Source organism: Takifugu rubripes, chromosome 6, assembly GCF_901000725.2.
Source record: "Takifugu rubripes chromosome 6, fTakRub1.2, whole genome shotgun sequence".
Lineage (NCBI taxonomy): Eukaryota > Metazoa > Chordata > Actinopteri > Tetraodontiformes > Tetraodontidae > Takifugu > Takifugu rubripes.
Window position 1 is genome coordinate 8,107,409 of NC_042290.1, and position 13,184 is coordinate 8,120,592.

General features: G+C 43.3%; 2 protein-coding genes across 4 annotated transcripts; both read left to right on the plus strand.

Moving 5' to 3' along the window:
- Positions 1-341: 341 nt before the first annotated feature.
- otpa (orthopedia homeobox a) lies at positions 342-4,552 on the plus strand. Of its 3 annotated transcripts, none has more exons than XM_029838112.1 (3): positions 342-532; positions 977-1,383; positions 3,292-4,552. In XM_029838112.1, the coding sequence occupies exons 1-3, from the start codon at positions 457-459 to the stop codon at positions 3,811-3,813; spliced, it is 1,005 nt and encodes a 334-aa protein (XP_029693972.1). In that variant the 5' UTR covers positions 342-456; the 3' UTR covers positions 3,814-4,552. The 3 variants fall into 3 exon arrangements, with proteins under 3 accessions (XP_029693972.1, XP_029693971.1, XP_003965372.2); XM_029838111.1 differs by having other exon boundaries at positions 342-493; positions 929-1,383; XM_003965323.2 differs by having other exon boundaries at positions 342-493.
- A 3,735-nt stretch (positions 4,553-8,287) lies between these two features.
- wdr41 (WD repeat domain 41) lies at positions 8,288-12,692 on the plus strand. Its single transcript, XM_003965325.3, has 13 exons — positions 8,288-8,705; positions 9,357-9,472; positions 10,241-10,289; positions 10,364-10,486; positions 10,595-10,657; positions 11,003-11,114; positions 11,214-11,276; positions 11,352-11,456; positions 11,561-11,745; positions 11,825-11,946; positions 12,035-12,120; positions 12,200-12,333; positions 12,405-12,692. The coding sequence occupies exons 1-13, from the start codon at positions 8,658-8,660 to the stop codon at positions 12,543-12,545; spliced, it is 1,347 nt and encodes a 448-aa protein (XP_003965374.2). The 5' UTR covers positions 8,288-8,657; the 3' UTR covers positions 12,546-12,692.
- The last annotated feature ends 492 nt before the right edge of the window (positions 12,693-13,184 follow it).

Here is a 13,184-nt window from a genome sequence, read left to right on the forward strand (position 1 = left end):
GTGGATTTTTTTTTTTTTTTTTTGCAGAGCAACACGCACAATTAAACAAATATCGTGGTGATCCAAGATTTCTTGAACGGCTCCAAGTTTCACATACATATTAAATCAGGTGATTTTATTGGATGTAATTTGGGGGAGAAATCAAAGCCAATTACGGGAATGAGGAGGAATGAACTTGTGAGTGTAAGAGTGTAAGAGACTGGAGGTGCGGGCGGAGGGGCTGCTGAGGCTGACAAACCTCGGGCTTCAACTCTGATTGGTCCTCTTTTGCAGGAGCTCATGGGTTCATTCCGTCGTTAAGCGCCTCCCCATTTCTCTAAACTACATTATAATGCAACGAACCTCCCTTTAACCACAAGCCGAATTTGCTTTCATTTAGGATATATATATTTCTTAAATAGGTTAAAGTCATAGAGGGTTTTTTTGGAATAGCACTTCGCCCTGGAGCGGTGCGCAATGCTATCTCACGCCGACCTCCTGGATGCTCGCCTCGGTGAGTTATCATCACCAAACTCCGGTCTTCAACTCTACTGTAAGATGGAGACACTTCTAATCTCAAATTACGTTTTGAATGTTGTCAATTTGCTTCTTATATTATTTAATGCGACTAGAATTGAACTAAAGTGGCTTAATTCATTGGGAAAGTAATTATTATTATTACATTACTGCATAATTTGATTGAACAATTTTCTGTTACGTTCGGATTAAATAGAGTATTTAAGGAGCAGATTGTCATGTGCATGCTGTCCCTCTTCTGCTGCAGTCGCTTTTTTAAATTCCTGCATTTGCCTGTTTAAATTGCAGTGTAATGCATGCATCTCTCAAGTATTTCTGCTGCAGGAAAATGTCGTTTGGTTGATTGACGCTGCATGTGTGGATTTCAAAGTGTCATATTTGCCTCTAACCTCTCGTTTTTGCCTCCCTGTAGCTCAAGTGTTTTCTGTACAAATCTCACCAGATGTGGCTCTCTGTGCAGGGATGAAGGATGCCGCGGCGGAGCTGCTGGGTCACAGGGAGGCTCTGAAGTGCAGACTCGGTGGGGGCGGACCTGACCCGGGACATTCGGGGGAGCTCGGCCCGGGCTCGGATGGTGTGGAAGGGGCCACGATGCTCCCGGGAGAAGATATAAGCAGCGGCGGCGGATCCAACGCGGTGCAAGTCAATAACAAAGAGCAAGAGAAGCAGCAGCAGCATCAGCAGCAGAACAACAACCCAAATCAGTCCGGAGCACAGCAGTCACAAAAACAGAAGCGGCACCGGACCCGCTTCACCCCGGCGCAGCTCAACGAGCTGGAGAGGAGCTTCGCCAAGACGCACTACCCGGACATCTTCATGCGGGAGGAGCTGGCGCTGAGGATCGGCCTGACGGAGTCCAGAGTGCAGGTAGGAAGACAGGAGCACCGTCAACCACCAGAGACTGCTGCTTTTTACGCCAAAATATCACCGTGAAAATGACAAATGACTGTGGAAAATAGGAGATAAAGAAAACCAAAATACTGAAACAAGAAACAATGAGTCAGTCAGTAAAATAAAGCAATTCTTTTTAAAAGCACAAACATTTTAAAAAATGATTTATTTCGGGGTAAAAAAATATTCTTTGTAATTGCCATATTTTTCGTAAATTCCTTAATTTAAAGAAACAAAAACCAGACCGTTTGAATAACTTTGTAAATAGTTAAAATTGCGCAAAATGTAAACAGCGATATTCAAAAAATACATATTAAATTTACCGACTTCAATTAACGAAGCCTTTTATATTACTTTGGAAAACTTATCATTTTCTATATTTTATTTACACTCAATCAATAGGCTACATCTATACACTAGGTCTGGATATTTTAGTTAAAAATCAGCAATATATAGGGCTTACGCGTTAACCTATTTATTTTAGGTCCGCAGATATTGCGATTATTATCGTTACTATAATTACAATAGCAATTATTATTATTATTATTATTATTATTATTATTATTATTATTATTATTATTATTATTATTATTATTGAGGAAGTTACATCCTCTCACTGATGGCACATTTTTGTGCCATCCCATAATGGATCCATAAGGGGTAGATGATGATGATGATAATGATGATGATGATGATGATGATGATGATGATGATGATGATGATGATGATGGTGATGATGATGATGATGATTGCAGTTTTATTACACTCCTTTAATAGCTTTAGATAAAACCGACTAAATACCAGCTGGTTAACCTGAATTATGTGGACCAGCTTGACTAAATCCTCTGCTCTGTAATTCTCCTTTATGAGGCTCATCACATTCTTATACAAATCCAAAATATAATTTATATGATCTTCCAACAGCCAATACAACGGAACCTCCTCAGATGTGAAATAACATCACAATAATCTTTATTATTAGCGCGTGAGTCAGTTCCGTTTCTATGGCCCCTGTACGATTTCCATAAAAGGAGAATTAGTGAAATGAGGCTCATCTGCTTTTATGGCAGAGCTGAAATAAGAACCAGGTCGGGGTTGCGCTTAGCGATGGGCCTGTCACTTCCCTCCACGTCTTAATGCTGAGAGCGCACTCTGTCTTTTTAAAGGGAATGAGAAATTGGCTTTTCTTTCTTTTGAAGTGTAATGCATTTCAGGCCGGATTTCACGGCTGGCTAGGCGGAGGGAACGAGAGAGAGAGAGAGAGATTGTCTCGTTCTTATTACCGAGCCTCACTTTCTCAGGCAAATCTTCACATTAATCACAGACGTCCCGTTTACACGCAAAGCTATTGAGGCTCAAGGACTCCTGAAATAAAACCCTGTTCGTCACCGGCGATTATCTTTATTATCTGGCTACGTGCGTTCTTCCAAATATGAAAACATTTTCTCCAAAAATAGCAATAATATAGAAATAAATAAATAACACGCAGCTTGTAAATAATGTATGTATATATGTTGTTTGCTTTTTCAATCCTGTAGACTGATAATAAATATTGGTCCGTAGATATTAACCACAGAGACGGAAAATAATTTGATTTCATTCGGTAAAAAAATAATAAAACTAATTATTAAATAACAGTATCTTCCGTGCATTTGTTTAATCTCCACTGTCTTTTTTTACCTTTACGCGCGGATAAAAAGACGTTAGTGAACAAAGATGATTGTGTGATTGACTCCGGCCCTGACTTGCTGTAGCAGGTTAACAGTATTATGACGATCCTATACGATACCATAACCTTTTTATTACAGCTCTGACAACATGGCCATGGCCATGCAGACTTGTATTACCCTCTCCTCCTAAAGCTCATCACCTGTCTTTCCGCAGGTCTGGTTTCAGAACCGACGCGCCAAATGGAAGAAGCGCAAGAAGACCACTAATGTCTTCCGAGCGCCGGGGACTCTGCTGCCCACACACCACGGCCTGCCTCAGTTCCCCTCCGCGGCGGCTGCAGCGGCGGCCATGGGCGACAGCCTCTGCTCATTCCATGCCAACGACACCCGCTGGGCCACGGCGGGGATGCCCGGCGTGTCTCAGCTGCAGCTGCCGCCCGCGCTCGGCCGCCAGCAGGCCATGGCTCAGTCCTTGTCTCAGTGCAGCCTCGGCGCCGGGCCCCCGCCGAACTCCATGGGTCTATCCAACATGTCTTCAAACGGTTCCGGGCTCCAGTCACACCTCTACCAACCCACGTTCCCTGGGATGGTTCCTGCGTCCTTATCGGGCCCGACCAACGTGACCGGCTCGCCTCAGCTGTGTAGTTCCCCGGACAGTGACGCCTGGAGAGGGACAAGCATCGCCTCGCTGCGCCGCAAAGCGCTCGAGCACACAGTATCCATGAGTTTCACTTAGAACTTTTCTTTCACGCGTATTCAGTTCTTCATTCAGTCCACTGGTGCGCGGGGAGGAACCAGGATACTTGACCAACAGAGGAGGCCTGCGTAGGACCGATTCTGCGTGACGCTATTTATTTATTATTTCGCATGACGCTTATGGCAACTATTTATTTGTATATTTAAACTAACTTATTGGTTTGTTCTCTATTTATTTATTTGTTTATTTATTCCTCCACTGCGCCCTCATTGCGTTTGCAGGGCTTCGCAGTGACTTTTGCTCATTGACTGATGGTTTTCCCAGACAAACCTGTGGATACTTTGACGTACTGAGTTCCTTCCGCGCCTGCGGCACAGCAGGCACCTCTGAGGGACCAAGGGGACGCACAGACGTGCAGGGACAAGACAGCTGGACTCAACAGTTTTTGAAAAAAAAAAAATCATAAGAAGAAAAGGAGACTGGGCAGGACTGAAGATGACTCGACTGCATGTGCTGTCTAAGGCAAAAAAGGGACAAACTAGAAATAAAGACGTGGAAATCGACATTACTATAATCTGTTATATAGGCTGTTTTGTGTAGCGGAAACACTTGTTCCCATTTGGTCATTTTGTGATAAATTATTTCAAAAATTATGTCTGTGCTTCTGATCAAATATGACTTTCTAAATGTTTGAACATTTTATTTCATGGCCATGTTTATATCAATTAAATGTAAATGATCAAATAAAAATCATTCACCCTCTTTCCTCCTTACTCCAGTCCTGCCCAAACCACGGTTTTTTTTTGTCTCAAATGTATAAATATAAACAATATTTTGGTTGTATCTCAACCAATTGAGGGAGACCTGACCAAAATAATGACCAAGAAAGAAATTTTTGCACTTTTTTGCACAAATTCAACTCAATTCTTCATCGCTGTATTGACTCTTACTGTCTGACCTCCAGCTGCAAATCCCACTCACACAGCAGGTCATGACATCATCACCGGATAAGGAGGTCAGGTGACCCCAGCAGTCAGTGGAGGATGATTTCCAAAGCAAAGATGGTGGAACCCTGAGGAACATATGGCTCAAAGTGATTTATTAGCAGTGTTTATCAGTCAGGGTTGTGGTCCTCAAGAGAATAAATAAGTCAGTTTTCTGTAAATAATTCAATAAATATGCGTATCTGGAACTTTGGAGGACCACGTGCCAGGGTTGCTTGACTTCGTACTAAAACCTTAAGTTGCTCTGCTTTTTCTTCACTGTTTCAAAAACAGCTCAGGCGCCAATAAGAGGTCAAATTCAAGCATATTGATTAATCACAAACACTCAAAGCCTGACTAATCTCCTGAGTGCAGGCTCCTCGTTCCAGCTTAAAGAACATCATATTATCAAAATAAACACTGCGGTGCCTTTGGCTTGATTGTTTAAACCTTAACAGGGAGCGTCCAGTCGAAAGACTACTCAGCAAAGAGATATTTACATATCTGGAAGATTTAAGACCACCTGATTGTGAGATAACATAATCAGCAATCCTCAAAAATGTTCATTAGAGAATACATCCATACAGTAAATGCGACTTATTTTAAAACCCTTTAAAGCCTGACACATCAAAAAACAGCCAGAAAATTCTAATTTTTTGGAAATGAGATGTTTATTGAACCTTTTAACAAAATCCCAATTTTTTTTAAAATTTTGTTTATGACATTTTTTTTGTATCAAATATAATACAAACGGCTTTATAGGGTTAAAAAAATAAACTGGTCACTTTTTATTTAAACTGGGTTTAATTTCATCGATCTCCTGTCGAGTTCAGAACCACAAAGATGGCGTGATCACAGCCGGGGAGGCAGAAGGATAGAGATTTCTGTAGTCTGGAGACAGATGTGAAATAATATTACATAAATGTAATAATTTGTTTCACTATCACCCAGGTTAATTAGTTTGTGGAAATGGGTAACCTGTTTCTCATTGGGTAATTTGTCACACACTGACGAGGTAGCCAATCAGTGACCCTGCTGCTGGTGGGATCATTTCTCCCAGAATGCTGTGCAGCGAGTGTGTCGTGGAAAATGTGAAAGCGAGCCAATGTTTACCTCCTATTTATCCCACACAAATAAATGAAATCAGTCAATAAACCATCCAAGGGTGAATATGGCTCTCTCTATCCTGGATTATGAATGAGAGCTCATTAATTTTCCTCTCTGAGGTGTGTGTGTGCGTGTGTGTGTGTGTGTGTGTGTGTGATCTCACATCTTTATTTTGTGCATGTTTATTAGTTACTGTATCAAAAATCAAAACGGTTACTTGAAAAGGTCACCATTTATAGCTGTAATGCTAATTAGCATAGCGACAGGAAACACAATCTATGAATTCTAATCATTTTCTATCTATATGTATTTTTCTTTCTCTCTCCATCAGTAAAGTGGTGTACTATAATAATTGTTATCTCTGTTGCTATATCTCTAGTTTTATATGTTTATATACAATTTATGTGATTTCAAATACAAATGATTGTTGTTGAAGAAATTTAGAACTTTTATTTTGTAGGAAATTTGATCTTTTCAGCCACTAAATGAAATGCAACTTGACCAGGAGATCACAGACACGCTGACACATCTGCCATCTTGGGTCTTGGGAAATCATGGGAAAGTAGAGGAATTGAGACGCATTTGGTGGTTTTATGTCCATAATCCAGGTGGTTGTCGGGCCAGATGGCGGGGAGAAGATCCCCGCTGAAGTTTTTATCAATTTTCGTTAAAATCAAGAGCTTTTTCTCTCACTGATGAAACTGATTGACATCTTGCTGTTCCTTCCATTTGTCATTGTTTGAAAAGGTCTTAATTGTATTACATGCAAATGAAGAGATTTGATTTTAGCCCATTATCTATTCATAAGTGAAAATGAACAGAACATTAGTGGGTCACGGAATGAGGGAGGAGGGGCAGCGCTGATGGAGAGAGACAGAAAGACAATCGGGGAGACAGAATGGAAGTGCAGAGCTAAAGGGAGCTGGCAGAAGGGTATAGTTTACTTCTTTGGTTTGTATTGATCAACAAGAGTCTCTCCACTCAGCACACACCCATCCTGGTATGTGTGTGATGGGTGGAGGGTGATAATTAACGCGTGATGACTGAAACACAGCAGGATTACAGTCACACACGTGTCAAATCAAAGTGACAAGCTTGAGAGCACTTCCTTGGTCAGCGTTCATACCTTCCATTATCTTCCAGATATATGCTGCGTATCATAATCTGTCACTAAATTAGGTGACATGGCAAGACATTGACCATTTTGTATGGATTAATTATTTTAAAAATCGGAATATTGGGGTTATATGGTTCCGTTCATCATGTGGGTTGATGCCAGGATTTTTACCTCTTAAACCAGTGATTCTGGCCCACCCTTGTACTGCACTACATAAGCATGTTACAGTTATTGACACTATAGTTTTGAGATCCAGATATCACTGTTTCTATGGTGCAACCTGGCCGTGCTTGTAAGCATGACTGTTCCTTTTTGTATTTGAACACATACATTGTTTGGAGTCTTCTATTTGACCTATTTACTCAGACATCTGACAGACAGTTAAACAGAGCATCATCCAATCCCCAAATCTAAAATCCATTCACTCCACCTCAACCAATCCCTCTCCCTAACCCTCCTCCTTTCACCAGCTGCCCTTGAGCTTTTCTATTACCGCATGGAAAGCACCTCGCAGCCCCTGACAAGCGCGGCGGATCGACACTAAATCAGAAATCAGTGCCAGTCGCAGATCTGAGCCACCATGAAGGTCACAGGCCCCTACACTGTGTGTCGTCTCAATCTGTGGAGCAGGAGGAGACACAGCTAGGGCGATGTGTTGCTCTGTGTGTTTATGTGTGTGTGTTTGTGTGTGTGATGGAGAGGGCAAATATGTGTGTGTATTAGCAGAAAGAAGGGAACATGGAGGAGAAAGTACAGAAGAAAAAGATATGGAGGATGCTCTCAGCGTATTGCAGAAGACATGGAAATCAGCAGGGAAAATTAAATCATAAAACTGCCTTTGAATTTCTCAGATCAAACGCATAAATTGTGGAATAATGGAAAAGCTTAACTACAACCTGGCTTGTATTTTTCAACGAAGACTTCCCCCGTCTGAACTCCTGGGATTGTTACACGCTGCCATCTAGCGGCCGAAAGAAGAACCTCACATGTAAACACGTTCAGCAGCTGACGACGTTACATTACAACATCCCCCCAAGGCAGTGTTTTTTCGCTTGTGTGGATATTATTCATGTTGTTGCGTTTCATTTGGATATGTAATTTCACATTATATCGACCATAACGGCGCGTCCTCGTTCCTCACAGGTTACGCTCGCAAACGTTTGCATTTAGTGTCTTCTTGTCAAAAATGGATAAATGTTGGTGATATCCGCTTTTGAGAAATGACACAAAGCGCAACATTTGCACAACAAGGCAACGTTTAAGGAAAAGGGGAGTTTTATTCAGTGGCCAAACATAAGTCGACCTGAATAAGTAAGGTCCCACGAAGGCTTCCGTAGTTTCAGTCATATGAGCGTTTGTTGTGTTCGTGACTGTGGTGCCTTTTATCCTGCAAAATATGGTGCTATCCTTTCAAACAACAGTATTAACGTTGCGTTTTTGGTCACATATGGTGGGGTTATTAGGAAGGCAGAACGATCGGACGAGAGTTCATTAAAATACCCGCGATTTTCTCTTTGTGCAAACGGGAGTGACAAAATTGCGATTGACTGCAGTGGCGCAAGCCCATGTCTTTCTCATATTCTAATATTTTGCACGCAGCATGTATTAGCCTCTTTAGAGTCATCGGTAGACGAGCTTATTAAAGGGTGATTTGGGCAATAATCGCTTAAAGAGTCATGCTTCGGTGGTTTCTCGGGGGTCGAGATGCGCAGAGCTCAGTGGAGGTAAGAGGCAACAGCTTCCTCAATACACACTTTATTTGCAGTAACATTCTGTTTATCACGAGCACTGCATTGGCCACATTTCCCTTTATTTTAAGGAACAGTGTATATATCACTAAAGGGTGGATTTTTTTTTTTTACAGTTATTTGGAATTGAAGTGTGGAATTTTAGTGATTTTGGTGTAATTGACTTGACTTTTATTGGTTAGATTTGATTTCCGTTTTCTTTAGCCAAATGAGTGATGCTGACTTTAGATGTAGAAACAGCTCTTGGCCGTTTGCCTGGACCCACGCACAGGTTATCTTTACTCATGGAAAAGGTCATCATTTTGCTGGAAAAAAAACGGTCTTTGTAAGATGACAAACCCCAAAATGTTCATCAAAATATTGGAGAAAGACAAGAATCTGGTGGAGTGAAAAAGAAGTTTAATACTTCTCCATAAACATAGCAACTGAAGACATCCAGAAGCTTTGCAAATCATTTTCAGAGAGGAAACTCGGGCATTGACAAATATTAAAAGCAGCTGTTGAATCATTGCCTAAACACGCTGAGCTGCGTTCGACCCTGCCCGTGTGCCCGTGTGCCCGTGCACCTCCGTGCACCCCCGTGCACCTCGGCGCGCTCCCCTCACGCTTTCTCTCTGCTGTCTGCAGAAAAGCCCGGTGCTGGGCATTGGAGAGGAACAGCCCAAAAACTGGTTCACTGAGCTGCAGGTGCTGAAAGGACATTTTGACATTGTTCGATTTCTGGTGCAGATTGATGACTTCAGGTAAGCCCCCCCCCCCCCCCCCCCCCCCCCCTCCTTCCCCCCCAACCTCTCCTCCACCCTTGACTGGCCTCTATCCCTCTGTGATTGACAGGAGATCCTCACCTACACAAAGCTTACAGAGCATGACATGAGCCCAATCATCACCACTGGGTGACTGGGTGTGCACAGTACAGTACGAAGCATTTAATAAAGTCTACACACACGTGCGCGCACCCGTACAGTATATGGAGGATTTGCACCTGCTCTCCTCTCTGTGTTGCGTCCTGGAAGCTCGCCGCACGCTGGCACGGTAGAGCGGGCCTGCATAAGTGGTCAGACTGCGATGTGGAACAAAACTAAGTATGTGTCTGCGTGTGTTTGGGAGGTGGCGGCTACTTCACGCCTGGCCTCCTCCAGTAATAACCCCCTCCTCAGAGTGCCGTCCGCTCTGCACATAGGTCCGCACTCGGGGGCAAAGGCCAGAAAATTCCCTTCAGATTGCTTTTGAAGTCGGAAAATGTAGCCTCGACAGTTCCGCATTTCTCATTTTACCTCTCTTTTCTATCTGTTCATCCTGTCTGTTGGTTTTGGGAGCGGGTACTGCGGACGGTCGAGGGTCAGAGGCCGAGTTAAAGTGGAAGGCCCATGGACAGATGTTTTTTTAATACGGTTTCTCAGGCGGAGATGCGCCCACTGGAAATAATTCTTCACCGAGACAGAGATTAGCTCTGTGTTTTTGGCTCCGCTGAGAGAACTTGTGAATGATGAAGGCTGCCATTACGTTCCCAGGTTTGCCTCAGCGGGGGACGACGGCCTGGTTCTGGTGTGGAATGTTGAGGTAATGCATGAAGGGATTATTTCAATGGTTTGTGAAACTGCACCCAACACTAATTGTTTCTATTTTCTGGCCAGACTGGAGAACAGCTGCAGGAGCTGAGAGGTCATTCCCAGCAGATAACGGCCATAACCACCTTCAGCAGTGACTGTGCATCGCACACCTCGCTCATCACGGCCTCCTCGGATCGCAGCCTCAGCGTAGCCTTTCTGGCAACGCTCTGACCTTTAAAACGTCGGCGTTAAGATTATTCGTGCGTGTTTGTCAGCGAGATTCACAACCGAACCTTTCCTTAATCTCACCTTCAGCTGTGGGACCCTGATTCAGGTAACAGGGTCCAGACCATCTCCGAGCTTCAGTCTTCTGTGAAGGTAAATGACCTTTTTGTAAATAAGCTGTGAAGCTCCCACACACAGTGAATGCTACACCAGGTCATATTAGCACCATCATCAAAGAACTATGATTTATATGCTAATATGTAATGGGGAGGCTCAAACTCTATCTTAAGTACTCTACAGGATAAAACCTGGCTTTGCTGTTTTTATAAAAATGAGTATCTTAGTGAGTGTTTAACAGTGGAGGTCTTTTCTGTTTTGCCGAGAGATTAAAAAAAAAATGAAATCGACTGCTCCTGATCACAGATTTAGGTTAATTACTGCATCTACGGACTAATTGGCTTAGATTGTTCTTCATCTGTGTTTGCGTGTGTGTTTCAGTGTTTGCTGGTGCTGGAGCGCCTGAGCGTGTGGCTCTCCGGCGGGCAGGAACTGTGCGTGTGGAACGAAAACTTTCAGCTGCAGTGTCACAGGCAGAACCACAGCGACAACGGTGAGACTGTCACAATAAACCCTTCAGCCGATGAATTGTCGCCCCGCTGTTTGCACACAAACTGATTGATGCTATTTTCTGGGGGGCGGGATTTTGCAGGAATAACTGCATTGGTGGAGCTGCCGAAGAACTGCGTAGCTGCTGCCATGGATAAGGAGATCAGTAAGAAAAAAAATCCAATAAATGAGCAAATACAAGACCAGTGAAAAACCCTGTTCCTTTTTTTTTTTTTGATAGTGATCTACAGGTTGACCGTGTCCACCGACTCCTCTATATCAGTGGCTGAGATCCGCTGTCTGTCGGACCACCAGGACCAGATTCGATCTCTTATCAACGTCAATGGTCAGCCAACCAACAATCAAAGAGATGAAAGAGGGAGCTCTCACTCTGACACCTCCCAGGGGGGTCAACCTGCATCTGACATGCACGTGCCCTCTCTCCCTCAGACAGGCTGTTTGCCAGCGGCTCCCATGCAGGTGAGTTGATCCTGTGGGACGCGGTTGACTGGAGCTACCTGGCCTATGAGCACATCCTGTGGGAGGAGCCACAGTCTTCGACGCAGGTGGAAATTCGCTTAAACGCTCCCAATCCGAGTGAGATGTCCATTCAGCACCTGTGCACCAACGGAAAAGTGAAGACGACAAAATGGAAATATAAATTTTAGCCCACGAGGATGATTAGCATAAAACAATTAAATGGTGTGTTTTCAGTACATCCTGGCAGCAGTGGGATGTGGACTGTACGTCTACAGCATCTTGATGAGGGCAGTGGTGGCCTACAGGAAGGTCGCCCACGACTCAAATGTCTTGCACACCTTGCTGTTATCTGACAGGTAATTAAGTTTTGTTCGTAGAAAAAAAAGAAATGTTTTGCGTTTGAGTTTGTGAGTAAAGCAGATGTTAACGGGGTCTCTGGTGCAGCGAACTGATGTCCTGCTCTGAAGATGGCAGCGTGAGGATGTGGGAGATCCAGGACTTGCCTTTGGCTGCTGAACCAGCCTCCCCAGGTCTCACACACACATGTACAAAAACACACACGTACGCATGTGTTTTTGACCTCTAATCCACTATTGTAAACACAACTAGGCTTCTTTGGAATGTGGACCCTGGGCCGGTCGAACAAGCAGGCGGGCTCTTCGTCAAAGAAAGCTGCAGATGTGCCAAACCTCAAGACTCTGGAGTTGACGGGCGACCTCATTGGGCACTCCGGAGCAGTCCAGGTACGCTGTCATACCGGTCTGCAGTCCCTCAACATTGATGGTCTCACAGTCCTGTTTCTATTCCTTAACAGATGTTTATGAGCTTCGGGGAGAACGGTTTGGTCACATGCTCCACCGACCACCTGCTGATACTGTGGAAGAATGGACACAGGCAGTCACACCTGCGCAGCCTCGCTCTGTTCCAGAAACTGGAAGAGGAAGGAGAACTGTGACCTGCGAAGCCTTTTCTTGTGCCTTAGAGGACAGTTGCATTGCTGGCTAAAGAATTCAGTGTTAGTGTTTGCATAAAACAATAATGTGATAATGTTTGCCTTTGTACCAGAATTGTCCTGTGGATTAAAATGCCTGTTTCAAACAAATAATTGTCTTTATTTCCAACTTGGTGTTTTAAAACAGTCAATTCACAACATTTCTGTAATCTGTTAGCACTTTATTACTCAGTGTGTTAGACATTATATATATATATTTTTCAGAAATTACATTTCAAATCAAATCAAATTGTTAGCATCCTAAATTACCCTTAACTATGATTTAATCACATTTGCTACAGTAGTCCATTTTGTCATTTTTTTTAGTCACCATTGCTATTTAAATTACACATGTCATATTACATATTTAAGTTATACCCAAAGCACAAATTAAACTCTTCTATTAAAAGCTTTTTGTCCCCCGGCAGCCACCGTAGATGTTATAAGGCTTGCGATGGATGAATCATGCAATCTTTACTCCCACCACAAGGGGGCTGATAAATAACGTTTTCCGTTGTTGGAAGCAGGTGTGTCGGATCCCAATCCTCGAGGGCCTCATCCTAGCCATGTTTTCGGTCCTCCCAGGTGGAAATGAGCTTGAAA